The sequence below is a fragment of the Mytilus galloprovincialis genome, chromosome 12 (genome assembly GCF_965363235.1).
Source record: "Mytilus galloprovincialis chromosome 12, xbMytGall1.hap1.1, whole genome shotgun sequence".
Classification (NCBI taxonomy): Eukaryota; Metazoa; Mollusca; class Bivalvia; order Mytilida; family Mytilidae; genus Mytilus; species Mytilus galloprovincialis.
The window spans coordinates 3,167,572-3,191,121 of record NC_134849.1 but is presented as its reverse complement, the minus strand read 5'-3'; the positions used below and the strand labels follow the sequence as shown (position 1 = coordinate 3,191,121).

The following is a 23,550-nucleotide window of genomic DNA, read 5'->3' as shown; positions in this document are numbered from 1 at the left end:
TCAGAAAAGTTCGAATTGTTAATGGAAAGAACATCATCAATACATCTGAAACAAAACATGCCTGATGGTATCCTAAATTAAATAATGTATAGCGTATGCTACCATTTTCATGTTGAAAGGAATTATGGGTTATTTCTTTTAGGCGACTTTTCAATGTCACATGGGGAATGGTGGTAAACAGAATTGAAAAATCAAAGGAGCTGAAAAACCTTATTTCAGAAAAATACCGAGTTCTAAAATAATTCAGAAGTACTTTAGAAAAAAACGACAGTCAATCCCAAAAATGGACAGCAATGGTAAATTTCGTCAAGCAGTAAACAAGATATAAGACTGTAGCAAAATGTCTGTAGGTAGCAAATATACAGTAATAATACAACGTTGTCTTTGGGAATTGTTTTATTAAATCTTGTTATAATGACCAAATGCATGTTCGAAAAAGCTTTTTGTATGTGTCCCAATCAACGACTTCTTCTGTTATCTACAAAAGACAAAATGGAAACTTACATCTGAGCACTTTTAGAACATATTTCATAAAATTGAGAATGGAAATGAGGAATGTGTCAAAGAGACAACAACCCGACCATAGAGCAGACAACAGCAGAAGGTCACCAGCAGGTCTTCAATTCAGTGAGAAATTCCCGCACCCGGAGGCGTCCTTCAGCTGGCCTCTTAACAAATAAATATACTAGATCAATGATCATGGACGTCATACTAAACTCCAAATTGTACATGTGAAACTAAAAGTTAAAATGATACATATTTGCTCAAAACACTTTATGAATGCATAAGTATATCAATATAAACATAAATTGACAAGTTCTCTAAGGCAATGAAACAAACTTTTATATTATGTACGGAATATAAATATGTTTATCAACGACGGATAACAAGATAAAACAAGAGAACAAGAAAAAAAACCTATTATATCATGTACGGAATATAAATATGTTTATCAATGGCAAACGACGGATAACAAGAGAGAGCCGTGGTGTAGTAGTTAGTGCATCGGACTACTAACAAAAAGGTTCCTGATTCTATTCCCGTTCGGGATGAAAATTTCAGGAATTCAATTTTTGGCTCTCCCTTGACACCATTTGCGAGTATGGTCTTAAGAAACAGATGATAGTCCGTCGGAAGGGGACGATAAATGGCTGACCCTTGTTAAGGGAGAGCCATATCTCTTGCACGTTAAAGACATCCTTGTAGATTTCGAAAAAGAGTAGGCTAATGCCGCTACAAGGCAGCACTCGCACCCACAAAGTAGAAAGGGATTAATGTAAGTTGCGAAACTTGTTTCCCAATCCACTATAAATAAATATGTTTAAACTAACAAGATAAAATAAGAGAACAAGAAAGAAAAAGAAAACAGAAAATAATTTCACGGTATCATTGTTAATTAAAATCATGCTTTTTGTTAAGACATTTGCGATTTTGTCCTATGTTTATCTTATGACATCTGTACTACTAAAGTAAAGAGGTCCAATTTGCTAGCCAGCATGACGTTATCATGAAAAATCAAAAGATTCTACTATATTTGGTAATTCATGTTAAAAAGTTAATCATTACAAGCCCTTGCAGAAAGCTAAACGGTTAAAGGATTTACATGTATCTTATTTCAAAAAGATAATGAATACTTACCAGATTTCACAAAGTGGACTATTATAATCCGTACATGATTGCTCACTCCATTGAAATGAATTCTGAAAATGTGCTAGAACACAGTCGGAATCAGCACCAGTTTTAGTATCCGGTTGAAGTGGATGACCCTGATACCAGTCAGTAAAAGTTAGTTGTTGATTTGAAGTCCACTGAAATGATCCTTCAGTCTCAACATCCGATAGGCCTATCCACCAAGGTGCTAAACATAAGTAGAACATAAGTTGATACATATCTACATCCTGAGAAATACGGAAACATGATGGAACATTAAAGGGATTCGCTTTTCAGTTTCAAAATAATTGACGTTTTAAAACACTGGTTTATATTGATAGGGGATTAATAAAGGAATCAAAAGTGCCAAAAAATATATATATGTTTTCGAGATAATAGCTATATAGATTTAATTCTTTCTTGACCATTCATAGCCTTATCATTGACATGTTGTCTTGTGTAACAACAATCTAAGTCAGTAGGTGTACCAGGGAATCCCTTGTGTAACAACAATCTAAGTTAGTAGGTGTACCGGGGAATCCCTGCTGTAACATCAATCTAAGTCAGTAGGTGTATCAAGGAATCCCTTGTGTAACAACAATCTGACTCAGTAGGTGTACCAGGGAATATTTTGTGTAACAACAATGTAAGTCAGTAGGTGTACCAGGAATCCCTTGTGTAACATCAATCTAAGTCAGTAGGTGTACCAGGGATTCCCTGCTGTAACATCAATCTAAGTCAGTAGGTGTACCAAGGAATATTTCGTGTAACAACAATCTGAGTCAGTAGGTATACCAGGGAATATTTTGTGTAACATTAATCTAAGTTATTAGGTGTACCGGGGAATCCCTGCTGTAACATCAATTTAAGCCAGTAGGTGTACAAGGAAATCCATTGTGTAACAACAATCTTAATCAGTAGGTGTACCAGGGAATTCCTTGTTTAACAGCAATATTAGTCAGTATGTGTACCGGGGAATCCCTTGTGTAACAATAATCTTAGTCAGTAGGTGTACCAGGGAATACCTGCTGTAACATCAATCTAAATTAGTAGGTGTACCAAGGAATCCCTTGTGTAACAACAATCTAAGTCAGCAGGTGTACCAGGGAATCCCTTGAGTAACATTAATATAACTTAGTAGGTGTACCGGGGAATCCCTGCTGTAAAAAGAATCTAAGTCAGTAGGTGTATCAAGGAATCCCTTGTGTAACAACAATCTCAGTCAGTAGGTGTACAAGGAAATCCCTTGTGTAACAACAATATAAGTCAGTAGGTGTACCAGGGAATCCCTGCTGTTACATCAATCTAAGTTAGTAGTTGTACCAAGGGATCCCTTGTGTAACACTTATGAAAACAACAATCTGAGTATGCAGGTGCAACAGGGAATTTTTTTGTGTAATAACAATCTAAGTAAGTAGGTGTACCAGGGAATACCTTGTTTAACAACAATCTAAATCAGCAGGTGTACCATGGAATTCCTTGTGTAACAACAATCTAGGTCAGTATGTGTACCAGGAAATACCTTGTTTAACAACAATCTAAATCAGTATATGTACCATGGGATCCCTTGTGTAATAACAATCTAAGTCAGTATGTGTACCAGGGAATCCCTTGTGTAACAACAATCTAAGTCAGTATGTGTACCAGGGAATCCATTGTGTAAGAACAATCTAAGTCAGTAGGTGTACCAGGGAATTCCTTGTGTAACAACAATCTAAGTTAGTAGTTGTACCGGGGAATCCCTTGTGTAACATTTATCTAAGTTAGTAGGTGTACCAGGAAATCCCTGCTGTAACATCAATCTAAGTCAGTAGGTGTACCAAGGAAGCCCTTGTGTAACAACAATCTGAGTCAGTAGGTATGCCAGGGAATATTTTGTGTAACAACAATCTAAGTCAGTAAGTGTACCAGGAAATCTCTTGTGTAACAACAATTTAAGTCAGTAGGTGTACCAGGGAATCCCTTGTTTAACAACAATCTAAGTCAGTATTAGTACCAGGGAATCCCTTGTGTAACAACAATCTTAGTTAGTAGGTGTATTGGGGAATCCCTGCTATAACATCAATCTAAGTCAGTAAGTGTACAAAGGAATCCCTTGTGTAACAGCAATCTGAGTCAGTAGGTGTACTAGGAAATCTATATGAGGAGGTTGTCCCATCTACATGTACAATGATGGATTGCCAAACAATGCTTAGAACCGAAATACTAAATTTATAAAACAAAATCTTCGTTTGATCGCTTCAAATGTTAAAAATATTATTACCATCAAAGATCGTTTGAAGTACATATTGTAGATACTTGTTTTCTTCTTCAGTTTCAATGGTTACTAGATGCCCACCTTGACCTTTACAGTAAACCTTAAAGAGAAACGGTTTAACTCAACAAACAGACGTTTTAAAACAAAACTCGTAGTAAACATATCCATATATATATTATGCTTCAAAAAAGCGTTTATACATTCTAACGTTGAAACCGTCAAACTGTTTTTGGCATTTGTTAATGATTTTTGTCTACCAACATTTATACATGAATACAGTGTTATTTCTCTCACATTTTCAAAATAGACCCCTCATATTGTGTGAATATTTGATACTCGATGGAAATAAAGAAACCCAAAGCTAATCAACATTATGAATGTTGTATGCTCCTTTCGTCTTTTCCAAATTAATTATCTTGTTAATCAGTATGAAAGAGAAAGATATTGTTTCAATTCGAAACTAAACTATTTTTTCATTTTAATTTGAGCATGAATTTGATGAATAATTTTGACCAATTGATTTATGGCACACCACTGAGATTAACGTCATATTGATGTATGGCACACCACTGAGATCATCGACTGATTGATGTATGGCACATTACTGAGATTAACGACCGATTGATGTATGGCACACCACTGAGATTAACGACCGATTGATGTATGGCACACCACTGAGATTAACGACCGATTCTTGATGGCACACCACTGAGATTAACGACCGATTGATGTATGGCACACCACTGAGATTAACGACCGATTGATGTATGGCACATTACTGAGATTAACGACATATTGATGTATGGCACACCACTGAGATTAACGACCGATTGATGTATGGCACACCACTGAGATTAACGGCCGATTGATGTATGGCAGACCTCTGAGATTAACGGCCGATTGATGTATGGCACACCACTGAGATTAACGTCATATTGATGCATGGCACGCCACTGAGATTAACGACCGATTGATGTATGGCACACCACTGAGATTAACGACCGATTGATGTATGGCACACCACTGAGATTAACGGCCGATTGATGTATGGCACACCACTGAGATTAACGACCGATTGATGTATGGCACACCACTGAGATTAACGACCGATTGATGTATGGCACTCCACTGAGATTAACGACCGATTGATGTATGGCACACCACTGAGATTAACGGCCGATTGATGTATGGCAGACCTCTGAGATTAACGGCTGATTGATGTATGGCACACCACTGAGATTAACGTCATATTGATGCATGGCACACCACTGAGATTAACGGCCGATTGATGTATGGCACACCACTGAGATTAACGGCCGATTGATGTATGGCACACCACTGAGATATACGACCGATTGATGTATGGCACACCACTGAGATTAACGACCGATTGATGTATGGCACACCACTGAGATTAACGACCGATTGATGTATGGCACACCACTGATATTAACGGCCGATTGATGTATGGCAGACCTCTGAGATTAACGACCGATTGATGTATGGCACACCACTGAGATTAACGACCGATTGATGTATGGTACACCACTGATATTAACGGCCGATTGATGTATGGCAGACCTCTGAGACCAAGGACAGACTGATGTATGGCAGACCACGGAGATTAGCGACTGATTGATGTATGGCACATTACTGAGATTAACGACCGATTGATGTATGGCACACCACTGAGATTAACGACCGATTGATGTATGGCACACCACTGAGATAAACGACCGATTGATGTATGGCACACCACTGAGATTAACGACCGATTGATGTATGGCACACCACTGAGATTAACGACCGATTGATGTATGGCACACCACTGAGATTAACGACATATTGATGTATGGCACACCACTGAGATTAACGACCGATTGATGTATGGCACACCACTGAGATTAACGTCAAATTGATGTATGGCAGACCACTGAGATTAACGACCGATTGATGTATGGCACACCACTGATATTAACGGCCGATTGATGTATGGCAGACCTCTGAGATTAACGGCCGATTGATGTATGGCACACCACTGAGATTAACGTCATATTGATGCATGGCACACCACTGAAATTAACGACCGATTGATGTATGGCACACCACTGAGATTAACGACCGATTGATGTATGGCACACCACTGAGATTGACGAACGATTGATGTATGGCAGACCACTGAGATTAACGACCGATTGATGTATGGCACACCACTGAGATTAACGATCGAATGATGTATGGCACACCACTGAGATTAACGACTGATTGATGTATGGCACACCACTGAGATTAACGACCGATTGATGTATGGCAGACCACTGAGATTAACGACCGATTGATGTATGGCACACCACTCAGATTAACGGCCGATTGATGTATGGCACACCACTGAGATTAACGACCGGTTGATGTATGGCACGTTACTGAGATTAACGGCCGATTGATGTATGGCATACCACTGAGATTAACGACTGATTGATGTATGGCAGACCTCTGAGACCAAGGACAGACTGATGTATGGCAGACCACGGAGATTAGCGACAGATTGATGTATGGCAGACCACTGAGATAAACGACCGATTGATGTATGGCACACCACTGAGATTAACGACCGATTGATGTATGGCACACCAATGAGACCAAGGACAGACTGATGTATGGCACACCACTGACATTAACGTCATATTGATGTATGGCAGACCACTGAGATTAATGACCGATTGATGTATGGCAGACCACTGAGATTAACGACATATTGTTGTATGGCACACCACTGAGATTAACGACCGATTGATGTATGGCAGACTACTGAGATTAACGACCGATTGATGTATGGCACACCACTGAGACCAAGGACAGACTGATGTATGGCATACCACTGACATTAACGTCATATTGATGTATGGCAGACCACTGAGATTAACGACCGATTGATGTATGGCACACCACTGAGATTAACGACCGATTGATGTATGGCACACCACTGAGATTAACGACATATTGATGTATGGCACACCACTGAGATAAACGACCGATTGATGTATGGCACACCACTGAGATTAACGACCGATTGATGTATGGCACACCACTGAGATTAACGACCGATTGATGTATGGCACACCACTGAGATTAACGACCGATTGATGTATGGCACACCACTGAGATTAACGACCGATTGATGTATGGCACATTACTGAGATTAACGACATATTGATGTATGGCACACCACTGAGATTAACGACCGATTGATGTATGGCACACCACTGAGATTAACGGCCGATTGATGTATGGCAGACCTCTGAGATTAACGGCCGATTGATGTATGGCACACCACTGAGATTAACGTCATATTGATGCATGGCACACCACTGAGATTAACGACCGATTGATGTATGGCACACCACTGAGATTAACGACCGATTGATGTATGGCACACCACTGAGATTAACGGCCGATTGATGTATGGCACACCACTGAGATTAACGACCGATTGATGTATGGCACACCACTGAGATTAACGACCGATTGATGTATGGCACTCCACTGAGATTAACGACCGATTGATGTATGGCACACCACTGAGATTAACGGCCGATTGATGTATGGCAGACCTCTGAGATTAACGGCTGATTGATGTATGGCACACCACTGAGATTAACGTCATATTGATGCATGGCACACCACTGAGATTAACGGCCGATTGATGTATGGCACACCACTGAGATTAACGGCCGATTGATGTATGGCACACCACTGAGATATACGACCGATTGATGTATGGCACACCACTGAGATTAACGACCGATTGATGTATGGCACACCACTGAGATTAACGACCGATTGATGTATGGCACACCACTGATATTAACGGCCGATTGATGTATGGCAGACCTCTGAGATTAACGACCGATTGATGTATGGCACACCACTGAGATTAACGACCGATTGATGTATGGTACACCACTGATATTAACGGCCGATTGATGTATGGCAGACCTCTGAGACCAAGGACAGACTGATGTATGGTAGACCACGGAGATTAGCGACTGATTGATGTATGGCACATTACTGAGATTAACGACCGATTGATGTATGGCACACCACTGAGATTAACGACCGATTGATGTATGGCACACCACTGAGATAAACGACCGATTGATGTATGGCACACCACTGAGATTAACGACCGATTGATGTATGGCACACCACTGAGATTAACGACCGATTGATGTATGGCACACCACTGAGATTAACGACATATTGATGTATGGCACACCACTGAGATTAACGACCGATTGATGTATGGCACACCACTGAGATTAACGTCAAATTGATGTATGGCAGACCACTGAGATTAACGACCGATTGATGTATGGCACACCACTGATATTAACGGCCGATTGATGTATGGCAGACCTCTGAGATTAACGGCCGATTGATGTATGGCACACCACTGAGATTAACGTCATATTGATGCATGGCACACCACTGAAATTAACGACCGATTGATGTATGGCACACCACTGAGATTAACGACCGATTGATGTATGGCACACCACTGAGATTGACGACCGATTGATGTATGGCAGACCACTGAGATTAACGACCGATTGATGTATGGCACACCACTGAGATTAACGATCGAATGATGTATGGCACACCACTGAGATTAACGACTGATTGATGTATGGCACACCACTGAGATTAACGACCGATTGATGTATGGCAGACCACTGAGATTAACGACCGATTAATGTATGGCACACCACTCAGATTAACGGCCGATTGATGTATGGCACACCACTGAGATTAACGACCGGTTGATGTATGGCACGTTACTGAGATTAACGGCCGATTGATGTATGGCATACCACTGAGATTAACGACTGATTGATGTATGGCAGACATCTGAGACCAAGGACAGACTGATGTATGGCAGACCACGGAGATTAGCGACAGATTGATGTATGGCAGACCACTGAGATATACGACCGATTGATGTATGGCACACCACTGAGATTAACGACCGATTGATGTATGGCACACCAATGAGACCAAGGACAGACTGATGTATGGCACACCACTGACATTAACGTCATATTGATGTATGGCAGACCACTGAGATTAATGACCGATTGATGTATGGCAGACCACTGAGATTAACGACATATTGTTGTATGGCACACCACTGAGATTAACGACCGATTGATGTATGGCAGACTACTGAGATTAACGACCGATTGATGTATGGCACACCACTGAGACCAAGGACAGACTGATGTATGGCATACCACTGACATTAACGTCATATTGATGTATGGCAGACCACTGAGATTAACGACCGATTGATGTATGGCACACCACTGAGATTAACGACCGATTGATGTATGGCACACCACTGAGATTAACGACATATTGATGTATGGCACACCACTGAGATAAACGACCGATTGATGTATGGCACACCACTGAGATTAACGACCGATTGATGTATGGCACACCACTGAGATTAACGACCGATTGATGTATGGCGCACCACTGAGATTAACGACCGATTGATGTATGGCACATTACTGAGATTAACGGACGATTGATGTATGGCACACCACTGAGATTAACGTCTGATTGATGTATGGCAGACCTCTGAGACCAAGGACAGACTGATATATGGCAGACCACGGAGATTAGCGACAAATTGATGTATGGCAGACCACTGAGATAAACGACCGATTGATGTATGGCACACCAATGAGATTAACGACCGATTGATGTATGGGACACCACTGAGATTTACGACCGATTGATGTATGGCACACCACTGAGATTAACGACTGATTGATGTATGGCACACCACTGAGACCAAGGACAGACTGATGTATGGCACACCACTGACCATAACGTCATATTGATGTATGGCAGACCACTGAGATTAACGACCGATTGATGTATGGCACACCACTGAAATTAACGACATATTGATGTATGGCACACCACTGAGATTAACGACCGATTGATGTATGGCACACCACTGAGATTAACGACCGATTGATGTATGGCACACCACTGACATTAACGTCATATTGATGCATGGCAGACCTCTGAGACCAAGGACAGACTGATGTATGGCACACCACTGAGATTAACGTCATATTGATGTATGGCAGACCACTAAGATTAACGACCGATTGATGTATGGCAGACCACTGAGATTAACGACCGATTGATGTATGGCACACCACTGAGATTAACGACCGATTGATGTATGGCACACCACTGAGACGAACGGCCGATTGATGTATGGCAGACCTCTGAGATTAACGGCCGATTGATGTATGGCACACCACTGAGATTAACGTCATATTGATGCATAGCACACCACTGAGATTAACGGCCGATTGATGTATGGCACACCACTGAGATTAACGGCCGATTGATGTATGGCACACCACTGAGATTAACGACCGATTGATGTATGGCACACCACTGAGGGTAACGACCGATTGATGTATGGCACACCACTGAGATTAACGACCGATTGATGTATGGCACACCACTGTGATTAACGGCCGATTGATGTATGGCAGACCTCTGAGATTAACGGCCGATTGATGTATGGCACACCACTGAGATTAACGACCGATTGATGTATGGCACACCACTGATATTAACGGCCGATTGATGTATGGCAGACCTCTGAGACCAATGACAGACTGATGTATGGCAGACCACGGAGATTAGCGACTGATTGATGTATGGCACATTACTGGAATTAACGACCGATTGATGTATGGCACACCACTGAGATTAACGACCGATTGATGTATGGCACACCACTGAGATAAACGACCGATTGATGTATGGCACACCACTGAGATTAACGACCGATTGATGTATGGCACACCACTGAGATTAACGACCGATTGATGTATGGCACATTACTGAGATTTACGACATATTGATGTATGGCACACCACTGAGATTAACGACCGATTGATGTATGGCACACCACTGAGATTAACGGCCGATTGATGTATGCAGACCTCTGAGATTAACGGCCGATTGATGTATGGCACACCACTGAGATTAACGTCATATTGATGCATGGCACACCACTGAGATTAACGACCGATTGATGTATGGCACACCACTGAGATTAACGACCGATTGATGTATGGCACACCACTGAGATTAACGGCCGATTGATGTATGGCAGACCTCTGAGATTAACGGCCGATTGATGTATGGCACACCACTGAGATTAACGACCGATTGATGTATGACACACCACTGAGATTAACGACCGATTGATGTATGGCACACCAGTGATATTAACGGCCGATTGATGTATGGCAGACCTCTGAGACCAAGGACAGACTGATGTATGGCAGACCACGGAGATTAGCGACAGATTGATGTATGGCAGACCACTCAGATTAACGACCGAATGATGTATGGCACACCACTGATATTAACGGCTGATTGATGTATGGCAGACATCTGAGACCAAGGACAGACTGATGCATGGCACACCACTGAGATTAACGACCGATTGATGTATGGCACACCACTGAGATTAACGACCGATTGATGTATGGCACACCACTGAGATTAACGGCCGATTGATGTATGGCAGACCTCTGAGATTAACGGCCGATTGATGTATGGCACACCACTGAGATTAACGACCGATTGATGTATGACACACCACTGAGATTAACGACCGATTGATGTATGGCACACCAGTGATATTAACGGCCGATTGATGTATGGCAGACCTCTGAGACCAAGGACAGACTGATGTATGGCAGACCACGGAGATTAGCGACAGATTGATGTATGGCAGACCACTCAGATTAACGACCGAATGATGTATGGCACACCACTGATATTAACGGCTGATTGATGTATGGCAGACATCTGAGACCAAGGACAGACTGATGTATGGCAGACCACGGAGATTAGCGACCGATTGATGTATGGCACACCACTGACATTGACGACCGATTGATGTATGGCACACCACTGAGATTAACGACCGAATGATGTATGGCACACCACTGAGATTAACGACTGATTGATGTATGGCACACCACTGAGATTAACGACCGATTGATGTATGGCACACCACTGAGATTAACGACCGATTGATGTATGGCACACCACTGAGATTAACGACCGATTGATGTATGGCACACCACTGAGATTAACGACCGAATGATGTATGGCACACCACTGAGATTAACGACCGAATGATGTATGGCACACCACTGAGATTAACGACCGAATGATGTATGGCACACCACTGAGATTAACGTCATATTGATGTATGGCACACCACTGAGATTAACGACTGATTGATGTATGGCACACCACTGAGATAAACGACCGATTGATGTATGGCACACCACTGAGATTGACGACCGAATGATGTATGGCACTGTTTCAGTGTATAGCTCTTAAATTATAAACAGATAAATCATGAGAGGCATATCATCTGCATAAAGAAGTATACCTCGGCACCAAACCAGTTCACTCCTCGATAGTCGAATATATACGTTGATCCTTTAAATTGAACAGTAGTTTTTCGTATATCTACAAAAACAAAGATTTTTTTTCTGAGAAACATTAAAAGGTAAAAAACATTATTTTAAAATTTTTGTTTTGCATATTTTGAATGATAATTTCATTTATGTTGTGTCGCAATGTCAATAAACCCAGGCATACTTTAAAAGTCATGTTAAACAAGATAATTGTTTAAACTTCTTAATTTGTTGATTACTCTCAGTTTAATCTATATCAGTTTGCATTTGGGTTATTATTGATAAAAAATTGATTCAGATTTTACAGTTATTTTGAACGATGATGGGTTCTCAACAAAATATCCTACAAAAGAAAACGGTATATGTACTTCTTTGAGGCGTATTTATTTTCACCGAGTTCGTTGTAGTTTAAATTCGCGAAAAAAAGAAATTAGCTGGTATCTTATTATAATTATCAAGAAGCAAAGACATTTTAGAATATTTTTATCAATTTATGTAAACAGGTCATAGTCACAATTTAACAAACTGTTGAGCAGCCACTTCACATTTTTTGCCACTTCTGGTTCAATAGCTATAAAAGATACCAGGCTTATAATTGAATTCCAATCTGAATATTTGAGGTCGAAGTTAATGCAGGATTTGTCATAAAGGTTAACTTCCTTAACGTTACTCTTAAGGTAATAAAATTAACAGACCTAATTATCATTTACTAGTTATCACAATTGTGGTTCTAGGTTCAGTCATAGCAGTCATTAAACCTTGCTCAAGTGAATTGTGATAGAAATAGTAGTTTGACAACCTTAGGTTAATACATCTCAGTTAATGAAATCCGTACCATAAAATATTGAAATGTATTAATATTACAACCCTACGTATATGCATCATAGTTAATGATGTTCGTACCATACTATATTGAAATGTAGTAATATTACAACCCTAAGTATATAATTCTCAGTAAATGAGGTCCGTACCAAAACATATTGGAATGTAGTCACTCCATCCATCTCCAGTGCACGTGATTGACTTGCGTCGTGGACGTAAATTATACCCAGTGTCGCATATAAAAGTTGCAGTAGAACCAATAGATGTGCCAGTTTTGGTTACTTTTCCATTTGGAATCTGTTGAATATCTTCACATTGAACTGCAATATGTATTTTAAAGTTATCTGTAGATAAACAATTTAACAGTTCACGGTCATGCCCGTTTCTCTTGTATAATGTATGCAAATCATCCATTCCTCAATTCATTCTCAATTTTATACATATCGCTGGTTGATAGTTGTCTTTTTTTGGCAGTTACACCACATCGTCTTATTTGTATGTTGAACAATACATTTTACGACATGATTTACATATAAATAAAGGCAACAGTAGTATACCGCTCTTCGAAACTCTAGATCGATAGAAAACACAAATCCGGATTACAAACTAACACCGAGCGAAACTCATCAAATACAAAAGGAGAACAACGACACAACAATAGAATGTTACACACACAGAAACGAACTAATGGTGGTTTACTTTTTAAATTGTTATTTGTATGGAGAGTTGTCTCATTGGCACTCACACCACATCTTCCTATATCTAAGCATTAGACCAAATCAGATAAGAATCACAAATATAACATCAAAACTGAATACTTGAATTTGGGATAAAAAAATGCCGTGACACGTCTTATAGTAATGTGAATTCACGCTCAAATATAAGAGGAAGCAAACGACACAACAGAAACACAACGTGACGTTAAAATGTAAAACACACAGAAACGAACTATAATATAACAATGGCCATATTCCTGACTTGGTACAGGACATTTTTTCTTATAAGGTAGATTGATGGTAAACTGCATTCTTGAATTTTACAATCTTTGCTCTAATCTACAATTTGGAGACAGATTGGCAATGTATAGGTAGGACAGTTTATTGATAGAAAGAAAACTTGGTGATTTATTGTATTTTTCAAAATGTTTAAAGCAGTACAACATATTTGTGTTTTAGAGTAAATTTTCCAACTTGGCCATTTAAGGGGAAGGAATTTTTTAAGGCTAAAAGTTATACTAGACTAAATTTTTAACTTAATTGTTTTATCGGTGACACCATTTTTTATTTTCATTTTCTCAAAACTTATAATAAAACCTTTTTTTCTCCCATTTCATATAAAATATAATCTCATAGATTTCTTTTTATGCACAAATATGTGTTTTTTTCATGAACAATTGAAATATATTTTGGCAATTTCGTGCGACCCGCAGCTTGAAAAAAAAGACCTATACTTTTTATTTAAGTTTTGGAAAGAATAAAAAACAATTATCTATGAAAATATATACCTATGATCTACCTCAAAATAATTTCTATGAAAAGTATTCAGTACAAACATGTAGTGTAGTTTCTTAGAAATACTAAGTGCGAAAGTAGCAAAAGGGATTTGTCTCCATTTATAACAACTTAGTGACGTTCGAATCCAAATTAGGATAGGCCTGTGATCTCACAAAACCAGTTTAACCCGCCACTTTTTTTTTCTGTCCTAAGACCGAATTATCTGGCCTTTGTTATTCTTGTATGTTTTTTTTAAATTTTAATTAATTTATATTTTTTGTAGATAAGTGTGACGTCCATTTTAAGTGAAATAGTACATATGGTAAGGGGCTAGCTTGAGTACGCCTCTTGGTGTCGAATTTTCTTGCTGTGTTGAAGACCCATTGGTGTCAGTCGGCTGTTATCTGTTGTTTTGAAGGATTGTTGTCTCTTTGACACCATGCTCATTTCAATTCTCAATTTAAGTGATACATTGATACGATATACAGCATCAAACCACTACATTACCGCTAAATTATAGGATCATGTCTTGGGACAGGCATACAGAGAATAAAGCGGTGAAACCTTGTAGCAGGCTATCTTCCTCCCCTTTCAACTTCAAGATGTTTAAAAGTATACTTACAAGAAAAAACACAACACGGTCTTTTTCTACAGCACTTGCCCTTTTCTACCCATCCTGGACCAAACATTTCATTACAATTCACATTTCTGTTTATTCCGCATCTTCCTTTCGATTCCCTACATTCCCGAGTGAGTTCTTAAATGTACATATACAATGTATTATGTTTAAAAGCAACAGTAGTTTACCGCTGTTCAATAGACACAATTCGATTAAGGAACAAAGAAAAAGATCCAGGTAACAACTGAAACCGAGAGAAACACATCAGTTATAAGAAGAAAACTACGGATTGACAGAATCACTGAACTGCATTGAAAGCAAAGCCAACATTTCCATTTTTTTTTTAAGAATCATAAAAACAAAATCCTCTAGAAACATCAATTGACCTTCTGATGCAATATTACTTCATATCGACGCTTGAAAGTCGAAGCTCGGTCTCTGAGGACTAATACGATATCATTGTCCTTGAAAATCGAAAGATGAACATAATATATATAAATTGATTAAAACGTTATAGAATTGATGTTCATTTTGATTTGTATCACAAAATAATTACACATCTTCCTAAAATAATTGTTAAATCTAATTAGTCTATAGATGTACAAAATAACTGAAGAAAGCATTTTTGTCATTATTTTAAAAGAAACCTTTTCTCTCTATACGTATCGCTCCCAAAACGTGCAGACATTAGTAAACAATCTTTCAGTCACTCCACTTATACATAATACACTATGTGTGTTAATGTTAATAAGAAGACTTCAATTGCTGGTATCTTCTACAGTGTAAATTTGTCGAATATTTTGTTAGTGAACCAGAACAGTCGTTTCACAAATGTATGGATGGCCATCTTATTAGCTATGAATGGAAGCTAGGACTTTAGTCGATACCTGATTGAAATCTGTTGTCCGACGAAATTAGGCATAAAGCATATATATGTTATATCTATCGTTAAAACTTACGTCGTCCATTCGATACATGGTATATGCTGAAGGCAACAACAATCACATAAAAAACGTTCACCATGGTCCTGAAACATTGGCATTGTTCATATAAAAATCGATCTTAAAAAAATATTCATTTAATAATGTTTTGTTTATTGCAGAATATATCTTCAGATTGGTGTGGTCCTAACCTGTGCAAAAATTAGCTTGAAGCAGACTTGTTGACTGCTTTCTAATTTATCATGAAAAACTTCAAGTAGAAAATCAACGTCGTCGTTGATAGACCAAACATATAGTCTGCATTTTATTACTGCTGCAAACAGGTCTCCTCCATACTAGACCTATGAATATGTCTGTTTTTGATCAGACCTGAGGCCAGATTTGCCAAAGACCAAACCTGTGACCAGGAATGCTCCTGACCAGACCCGAAGACAGGTCTGCCAATGAGAGATTACCGTCTTAAAGACTTGGCATATCAGACCTGAGTTTTTGATATGGAAACAATAATCGGATTTGTTTTTCCAGTATAGCGAATTTCCTTACTCGTTTAACTCTATAGATATTATACAAATCAAAAAGATTATTTTTTCGTTTCATATTCTTATCTATAACACTAAAATAACGAGGTCCAGTTTGTCAGCCGTCATGAGGTATAAACGACAAGTCAACGAATTCAACTTTATATATAGCTAACATAGGACAATGGTTTAGATTAAAAATTACACCACTGCAGACCCTTTTGTTTTCCACATAATTAATATTGCAAATAATTAACAAGTTCCGGGTCGAATCCGATACCGATACCAATAGTATATTCACCTGTTACCTATTATCTTATCTGTGCGTTCCGCATCTTACAGGCGCACCAACAAACGGTGTATTTAGGGTTTTGCTATATACACGGTTCATTATCACAGGGTTGACAATACTAAATTCAATCATTGTAAAATTGTTTCCTATTGTAGTATTTTAGTCAGTAAGACTTTCTGAGATAACAATACGAATACTAAAAATCTAAACTTAAAATAAGTTGTGTAGGTACAGTTTTCAATTTGTTAGCAGGCATGACGTAAAACAGCGATCAAAGAATAGAACTTTATTTTTATAACTAATATAGGACAATGCTGTTGATTAAAAAATACTCCATTCCAGGACCTTTTGTTTTCCAAATAATTAATATTACAAATAATTGATAAGTTCCAGGCCGACGGATTCACACAGATAGAGTTTGAAAGCAAAGAAAACTGTGTATCTTAATATAATCGGCATGACTTTATCGGATGACAATTCCAATACTAAAATAAGGCTTACGCATAATTTTTTATACTTTAATTCAGTCACTGACCCGCGATATCACGGTTGTGTTCTAGTATATATTAAAGAATAATAGTGCATCGGTTACAAGCATATTTCAAACGAATTGTGCACATCCTGCTACATTCATGCACTTTGACATAGACCTTACTATCTTAATTCAGATAGGGAGGCATTCGAAAAACATGTCCCACTTACGATAAAATCCAAAATGGCTGACATTATACTAAAATCAGCCCAATATCGAAGGCTAGAATATGAAAAGGTGTTATTATCATGCTACTATCATAATATGTGGTCAAAACCTTTGTAATGTACTACTTTTGGATACATTATATAGATGAGATTACTTCAAAAATCCTACTTCCGATAAAATTCAACATGGCGGACATTGTACTAAGATAAGTTTATTTTTTAGGGAGGGTAATTGAAATGTGTTTTAACGTATTGCTACTATTATCATATTGTGCAGGAAACTTTTGTTGGTGCTTCTACATGTAATTGATACAATTTATAGGACAAGTTTTTCAAACCCCTATATCCAAAAATATACAATAAGCGGACATAGAAATATATTTTTTTTAAATTTTAATATTCAACTTTTTTTTAGCGTGTCATTAAAAGGCTTAAAGTTATCCTCAAAACCCCTTTTCGTAGTATGTTGTAAATGTTTCAATACAAAGAAAACACTTCTAGTAAAAAAAAAACAATATGGCGTAAATTACAACGATGAGTCCTCGATCTATATCCTAGTTTTGGATAGATTGATTAACCAAAATGTATCACTTAATTACAAAAAACATTTAAGTTACTACAATATGCCACAAAATACACGTTTACAACAGTCACCACAAGAGGCACACAAAGCAATGCACGGGAGACCCGATTTTCCACAATTATAGTTATCAGGATTATAATTTAGTGCACCAAACGCACGTTTCGTCAATTTAAGACTCATCAGTGACGCTCTCATCAAAATAGCATTGACGACCCACAATTCTAAAACGTTGTGCCAAATACAGCTAAGGTAATTTACTCCTGGGATAAGATTTTTAAAGTTTTTCGAAGAATTCAAAGTTTTGTAACAGGACATTTTTAAAAATGACCAACTATTTGATATTCATGTCAACACCAGAGTGCTGACTACTGGGCTGGTGATACCCTCGGGGACGAAACTTCCACCAGCAGTGGCATCGACCCAGTGGTGTAAATAATTATCAAAGGTACAAGGATTATAATTTATTACGCGAGACGTGCGTTTCGTCTACATAAGATTCGTCATTGACGCTCAGATCAAAATAGTCATAAGGCCAAACAAGTACAAAGCTAAAGAGCATTGAGGACCAGACTAAAAAGAAATTTTGTAATTTTGTGTGGCGTCATATTTAATGTTTATGATAAATTAGGTATGAGAAGATGTGTTATGAGTGCAAATGATTCAACTTTCCAGGCAAATCACAATTGGAAAAAAGGAAACTACTATAGTTTAAAGTATGGCCTTAAACACGGAGCCTCAAAACGAACAAAAAATTCTGTCGTGTCCGTTCTCCAACCTCATTCATATCTTATAAAACTTATACACAATGCTTAGAATCACAATAGTCTTCAATGCATGAATCCTGCATTTGTATGTATAAATTGACTCATGAATATTAACAAGCGGGACATATGTTGCCAATAGATATATTCTACATTTTTTTAAACACCCTTTTTACTTCTTTGAATTTTACTTCTAAAATAAGTAATTTGCATAGTTTTTTCTCAATCTCAATGCATTTTTGTAATAGACAATGATACTTTCAGTTATATGTGACTAGTAAATCAAAGTATATCACTGAATTGAGCTCTCTATTTAATTATAGTTTTAAGGTCCTCTTGATTGAGTTCATGTTATTGTTTTGCTTATATCTTCAGTATGAATTTTTAGGATTTAAAAACCAGATCAGCCATATCTGCTTGTACATAAAATGAAATGAACATTTCACAAGTGCAATAAATCTTCATGAGTCATCAACTACAACATCTTAGTTTAAACCAATTTTTACTTTCAAATATGATATTGGTATACAATAAAAGGGTTATTGCATGAATATAAGGGAATATTGTCCCTCGTAGAACATATATTGCACTCGCAGGCTCGTGCAATATAAAATTTTACTCGGGACGATATTCTCCAATATTCATGCAATAACCCTATATTATTACATTCTTATTCAACACAAACAAAAGTTTAAGCACTATTCTACTTACAATGTTTGAATATAAAAGTTCTTATAAAAAAAATTCCTTGGCCTTTGGAATAACTAGTTTTCAATACCATTGCAGTATTCTTTATCAAAACAAGAGAAATAGGTAATTATAAACAATGCGAACATCATTTCAGTATATATTCACCGATATTCTTTTATTTTTTACGAAAAACAACCAATCTTAAGCCTTAAAAAACAAAATCAAATCCAATGGCATTCAATGATTCTATTAAAAAAAAAGAAATGGTTGCATTCTTATTCGACAAAAACAAACGTTTATGCATGTCTGTCCTTTTATTATTCACATTTTATACAAAATTGCTTATTTAAATGTATTTATAATAACTGATTGCAATTGGCATGGCATTTTTTTCTATTAAAAAAAAATTATAAGAAATATTTGCATTTTAATGCAAAAGAGGAACGAAAGATACCAAAGGGACAGTCAAACTCATAAATCTAAAACAAACTTACAACGCCATGACTAAAAATGAAAAAGACAAACATGCAACAGCACACATGACACTACATAGAAAACTAACGAATAAACAACACGAACGCATAAAAACTTTTAGTATCTCTTTCTTACAAATAAAGGCAACAGTAGTATATCGCTGTTCAAAACTCATCAATCTATGGAAAAAAAACAAAATCGGGGTAACAAACTAAAACTGAGGGAAACGCATTAAATATTAGAGGAGAACAACGACACAACATTAAAATGTAACACACACAGCAACGGACAAAATCCTATGAGGATAACCAATATAACATCAAAACCAAATACATGAATTAGGGATAGAAAAGTACCGTGACACGTTTTATAGTAATTTGAATTCACACTCAAAAATAGGAGAAAACAAACGACGCAACGGAAACACAACGTAAAAATGTTACACACACAGAAACGAACTATGATAAAACAATGACCATTTTCCTGACTTGGTACAGGACATTTTTAAAGAAAAAAAAATGGTGGGTTGAACCTGGTTTTGTGGCATGCCAAACCTCGCACTTTGATGGCATTGTTAAATTTAACATTAAAATGACAACATAATAATACAGGACTACAATACAAATAAATAGCAGAACGTATTTGGCAAAGAAACATGAATAATAGATAACAAAAGGCATCAGGTTTAAATTCATTACGTCATAAACGCGCCTCGTCCAAACAAGACTTACCAGTGACGCCCAGATATAAAAGTTCGAAAGTCAAAAAAAGGGGTACAAAGTAGTACAGCTCTGAGGATCAAAAGTTGAAAACGGTTGTGCCAAATACGGCTAGGGTTTTTTGCTTGTGATAAAAATAATTCAGTATATTTATGAAAAACAACCAATCCTGATGCATAAAAAATACTAAAATGAAATGGCGGTTCCTACTTTGAATCAAAATAAAGTTCTTGCATTAATATTCAACACAAACAAAATGAAAGTATTTAAAAAAAAAATGTCTTCAAGATTTCGAAATTACTAGTTACCATTATTATTGCATTAGTTTTTATCAAAAGAAGAGAAATTGGTAAACTAAACACTGCAAACAATATCTAAGTATATAACTAAAGGCAACAGTAGTATACCGCTGTTCAAACTCATAAATCCATGGACAAAAAACAAAATCGGGGTAACAAACTAGAACTGAGGGAAACGCACCAAACATAAGAGGTAACATCTGAGTTTCTTTAACTTTTATCAAAAACAAACAATCATAAGCCATAAAAAGGATTTTAAAATATCTAGTTACCAATATCATTGCAATAGTATTTATCACAAGAAGAGAAATTGGTAATTCTAAACAATGTGAACAACATTTCATAAAATTGAGAATGGAAATGGGGAATGTGCCAAAGAGACAACAACCCGACCATTAATAAAAAAAAAAAAAAAAAATAAAAAAAAAAAAACAAACAGCAGAAGGTCACCAACAGGTCTTCAATGTAGCGAGAAATTCCCGCACCCGGAGGCGTCCTCCAGCTCGCCCCTCAACAAATATATACTAGTTCAGTGATAATGAACGCCATACTAATTTCAAAATTGTACACAAGAAACTAAAATAAAAATAATACAAGACTAACAAAGGCCAGAGACTCCTGGCTTTGGACAGGCGCAAAAATGCGGAGGGGTTAAACATGTTTGTGAGATCTCAACCCTCCCCCTATACCTCTAGCCAATGTAGAAAAGTAAACGCATAACAATACGCACATTAAAATTCAGTCCCAGAGAAGTCCGAGTCTGATGTCAGAAGATGTAACCAAAGTAAATAAACAAAATGACAATAATACATAAATAACAACAGACACCTGGCATATCATCTGATTTTCGTTTACTTTGAAGAAAAACAAACAAACATAAGCCAAAAAAAAAAAAGCAAAATCAATGGCATTCAAAATTTTCCATACACTATTTAAGTTTTGATAAAAAAATCATCTTAAGTATTTTTTATTAACTAGTAACAAATATCATAGATTTTTTTTAATCAAAAGAAGAAAAATAGAATAATTTAAACATGCAAATAAAATTTAATAGATAAAGGGAGATGTGGTGTGAGTGCCAATGAGACAACTCTCCATCAAAATAACAATTTAAAAGAATAAACCATTATAGGTCAATATACGGCCTTCAACACGGAGCCTTCGCTCACACCGAACAACAAGCTATCAAGGGCCCCAAAATAACTAGTGTAAAACCATTCAAACGGGAAAACCAACAGTCTAATCTATTTAAAAAAAGTGTGTCATTCTCTAATGTTCTTTAGATTTTATGAAAAACAATCAGTATTGAACCATAAATTCCCGTTGCTGTCATGAACCATAAGGAGTACAAACATTCCTGTTGCTGTCAATAATTTCTAATAAAATAAAAAAATAATAAGTATCTATTCAACAAAAACAAAAATGTATGCACATTTGTCCTTCAATTATGCACATCTTATACAACAGTACGTATCTTAATGTATTCATAATGACTGATTGCAATTGAATTTATGATATTTCTGATAATATTTAAAACAACACTCTAAATCATTAGATTAATACAAATAGAAAAATATCTAACAAAAACACGGGTATATCCTAATAACAAAAAGACAAAATGGACAGATCTAATGTAATTGCAGTTACTGACAGCTATTTCAACGCCGTTAGATGAATACAAATAGAAAAACATCTAGCAAAAACACAGAGTGGACGGATATATCCTAAAAACAAAAAGACACGAAGTACAGATCGGAGAGTAATTGCAGTTACTGACAGCTAGTTCAAAGCCACTATTAACTTTTAAAATAAAAAATCATGCATCTAAGACTAAATGCTTACCAATATTTCTGTATATGTTGATTGAGATCAAATAGAAAGAAATGCACAACTATTGGGAGAGAACGTCACAAATGTTACTATAACGTGTGTCCGGTCCTTTTAACTACTTTTGCAAATAAAATATGTTGGACACCCACGTTAATATTTATTGCTGCCTCAACAATATCAATTTATCTTACATATGATTTTTACTTCATTTGAATTTTAAATGTGTAAGAACAATTGATTTCTTGTCTCGAATACCGTGTGTTACACGACTGTATGAATATACATTTGAATATTTGATGAATTTGAATTGATTTCAGACATTAACGTAGTGTCAGCTGGCAATAACTCAAGTCTTGTTTTCAA

The 23,550-nt window shown here is 37.1% G+C and overlaps 1 protein-coding gene across 1 annotated transcript; it reads right to left on the bottom strand.

Annotated features, from left to right (window-relative positions):
- Positions 1 to 378: 378 nt before the first annotated feature.
- Positions 379 to 23,254, bottom strand: LOC143053534 (macrophage mannose receptor 1-like). Its single transcript, XM_076226329.1, has 8 exons — positions 23,200 to 23,254; positions 16,341 to 16,408; positions 15,385 to 15,519; positions 13,419 to 13,589; positions 12,420 to 12,499; positions 3,914 to 4,007; positions 1,639 to 1,858; positions 379 to 478 (listed from the first exon to the last, which is right to left on the bottom strand). Coding segments are annotated over exons 2-8 (765 nt in total). The 5' UTR covers positions 16,405 to 16,408; positions 23,200 to 23,254; the 3' UTR covers positions 379 to 477.
- Between the last annotated feature and the right edge of the window lie 296 nt (positions 23,255 to 23,550).

Excerpts from the sequence above, each read along its gene's own strand:
- LOC143053534 (XM_076226329.1), bottom strand. The coding sequence starts at position 16,404 with ATGGTGAACGTTTTTTATGTGATTGTTGTTGCCTTCAGCATATACCAT. Across the intron at positions 4,008-12,419 it reads TGAACTGGTTTGGTGCCGAG|GTTTACTGTAAAGGTCAAGG; the intron begins GTATACTTCTTT and ends TTTCTCTTTAAG. Across the intron at positions 1,859-3,913 it reads ACTTCAAACGATCTTTGATG|CACCTTGGTGGATAGGCCTA; the intron begins GTAATAATATTT and ends ACTTATGTTTAG.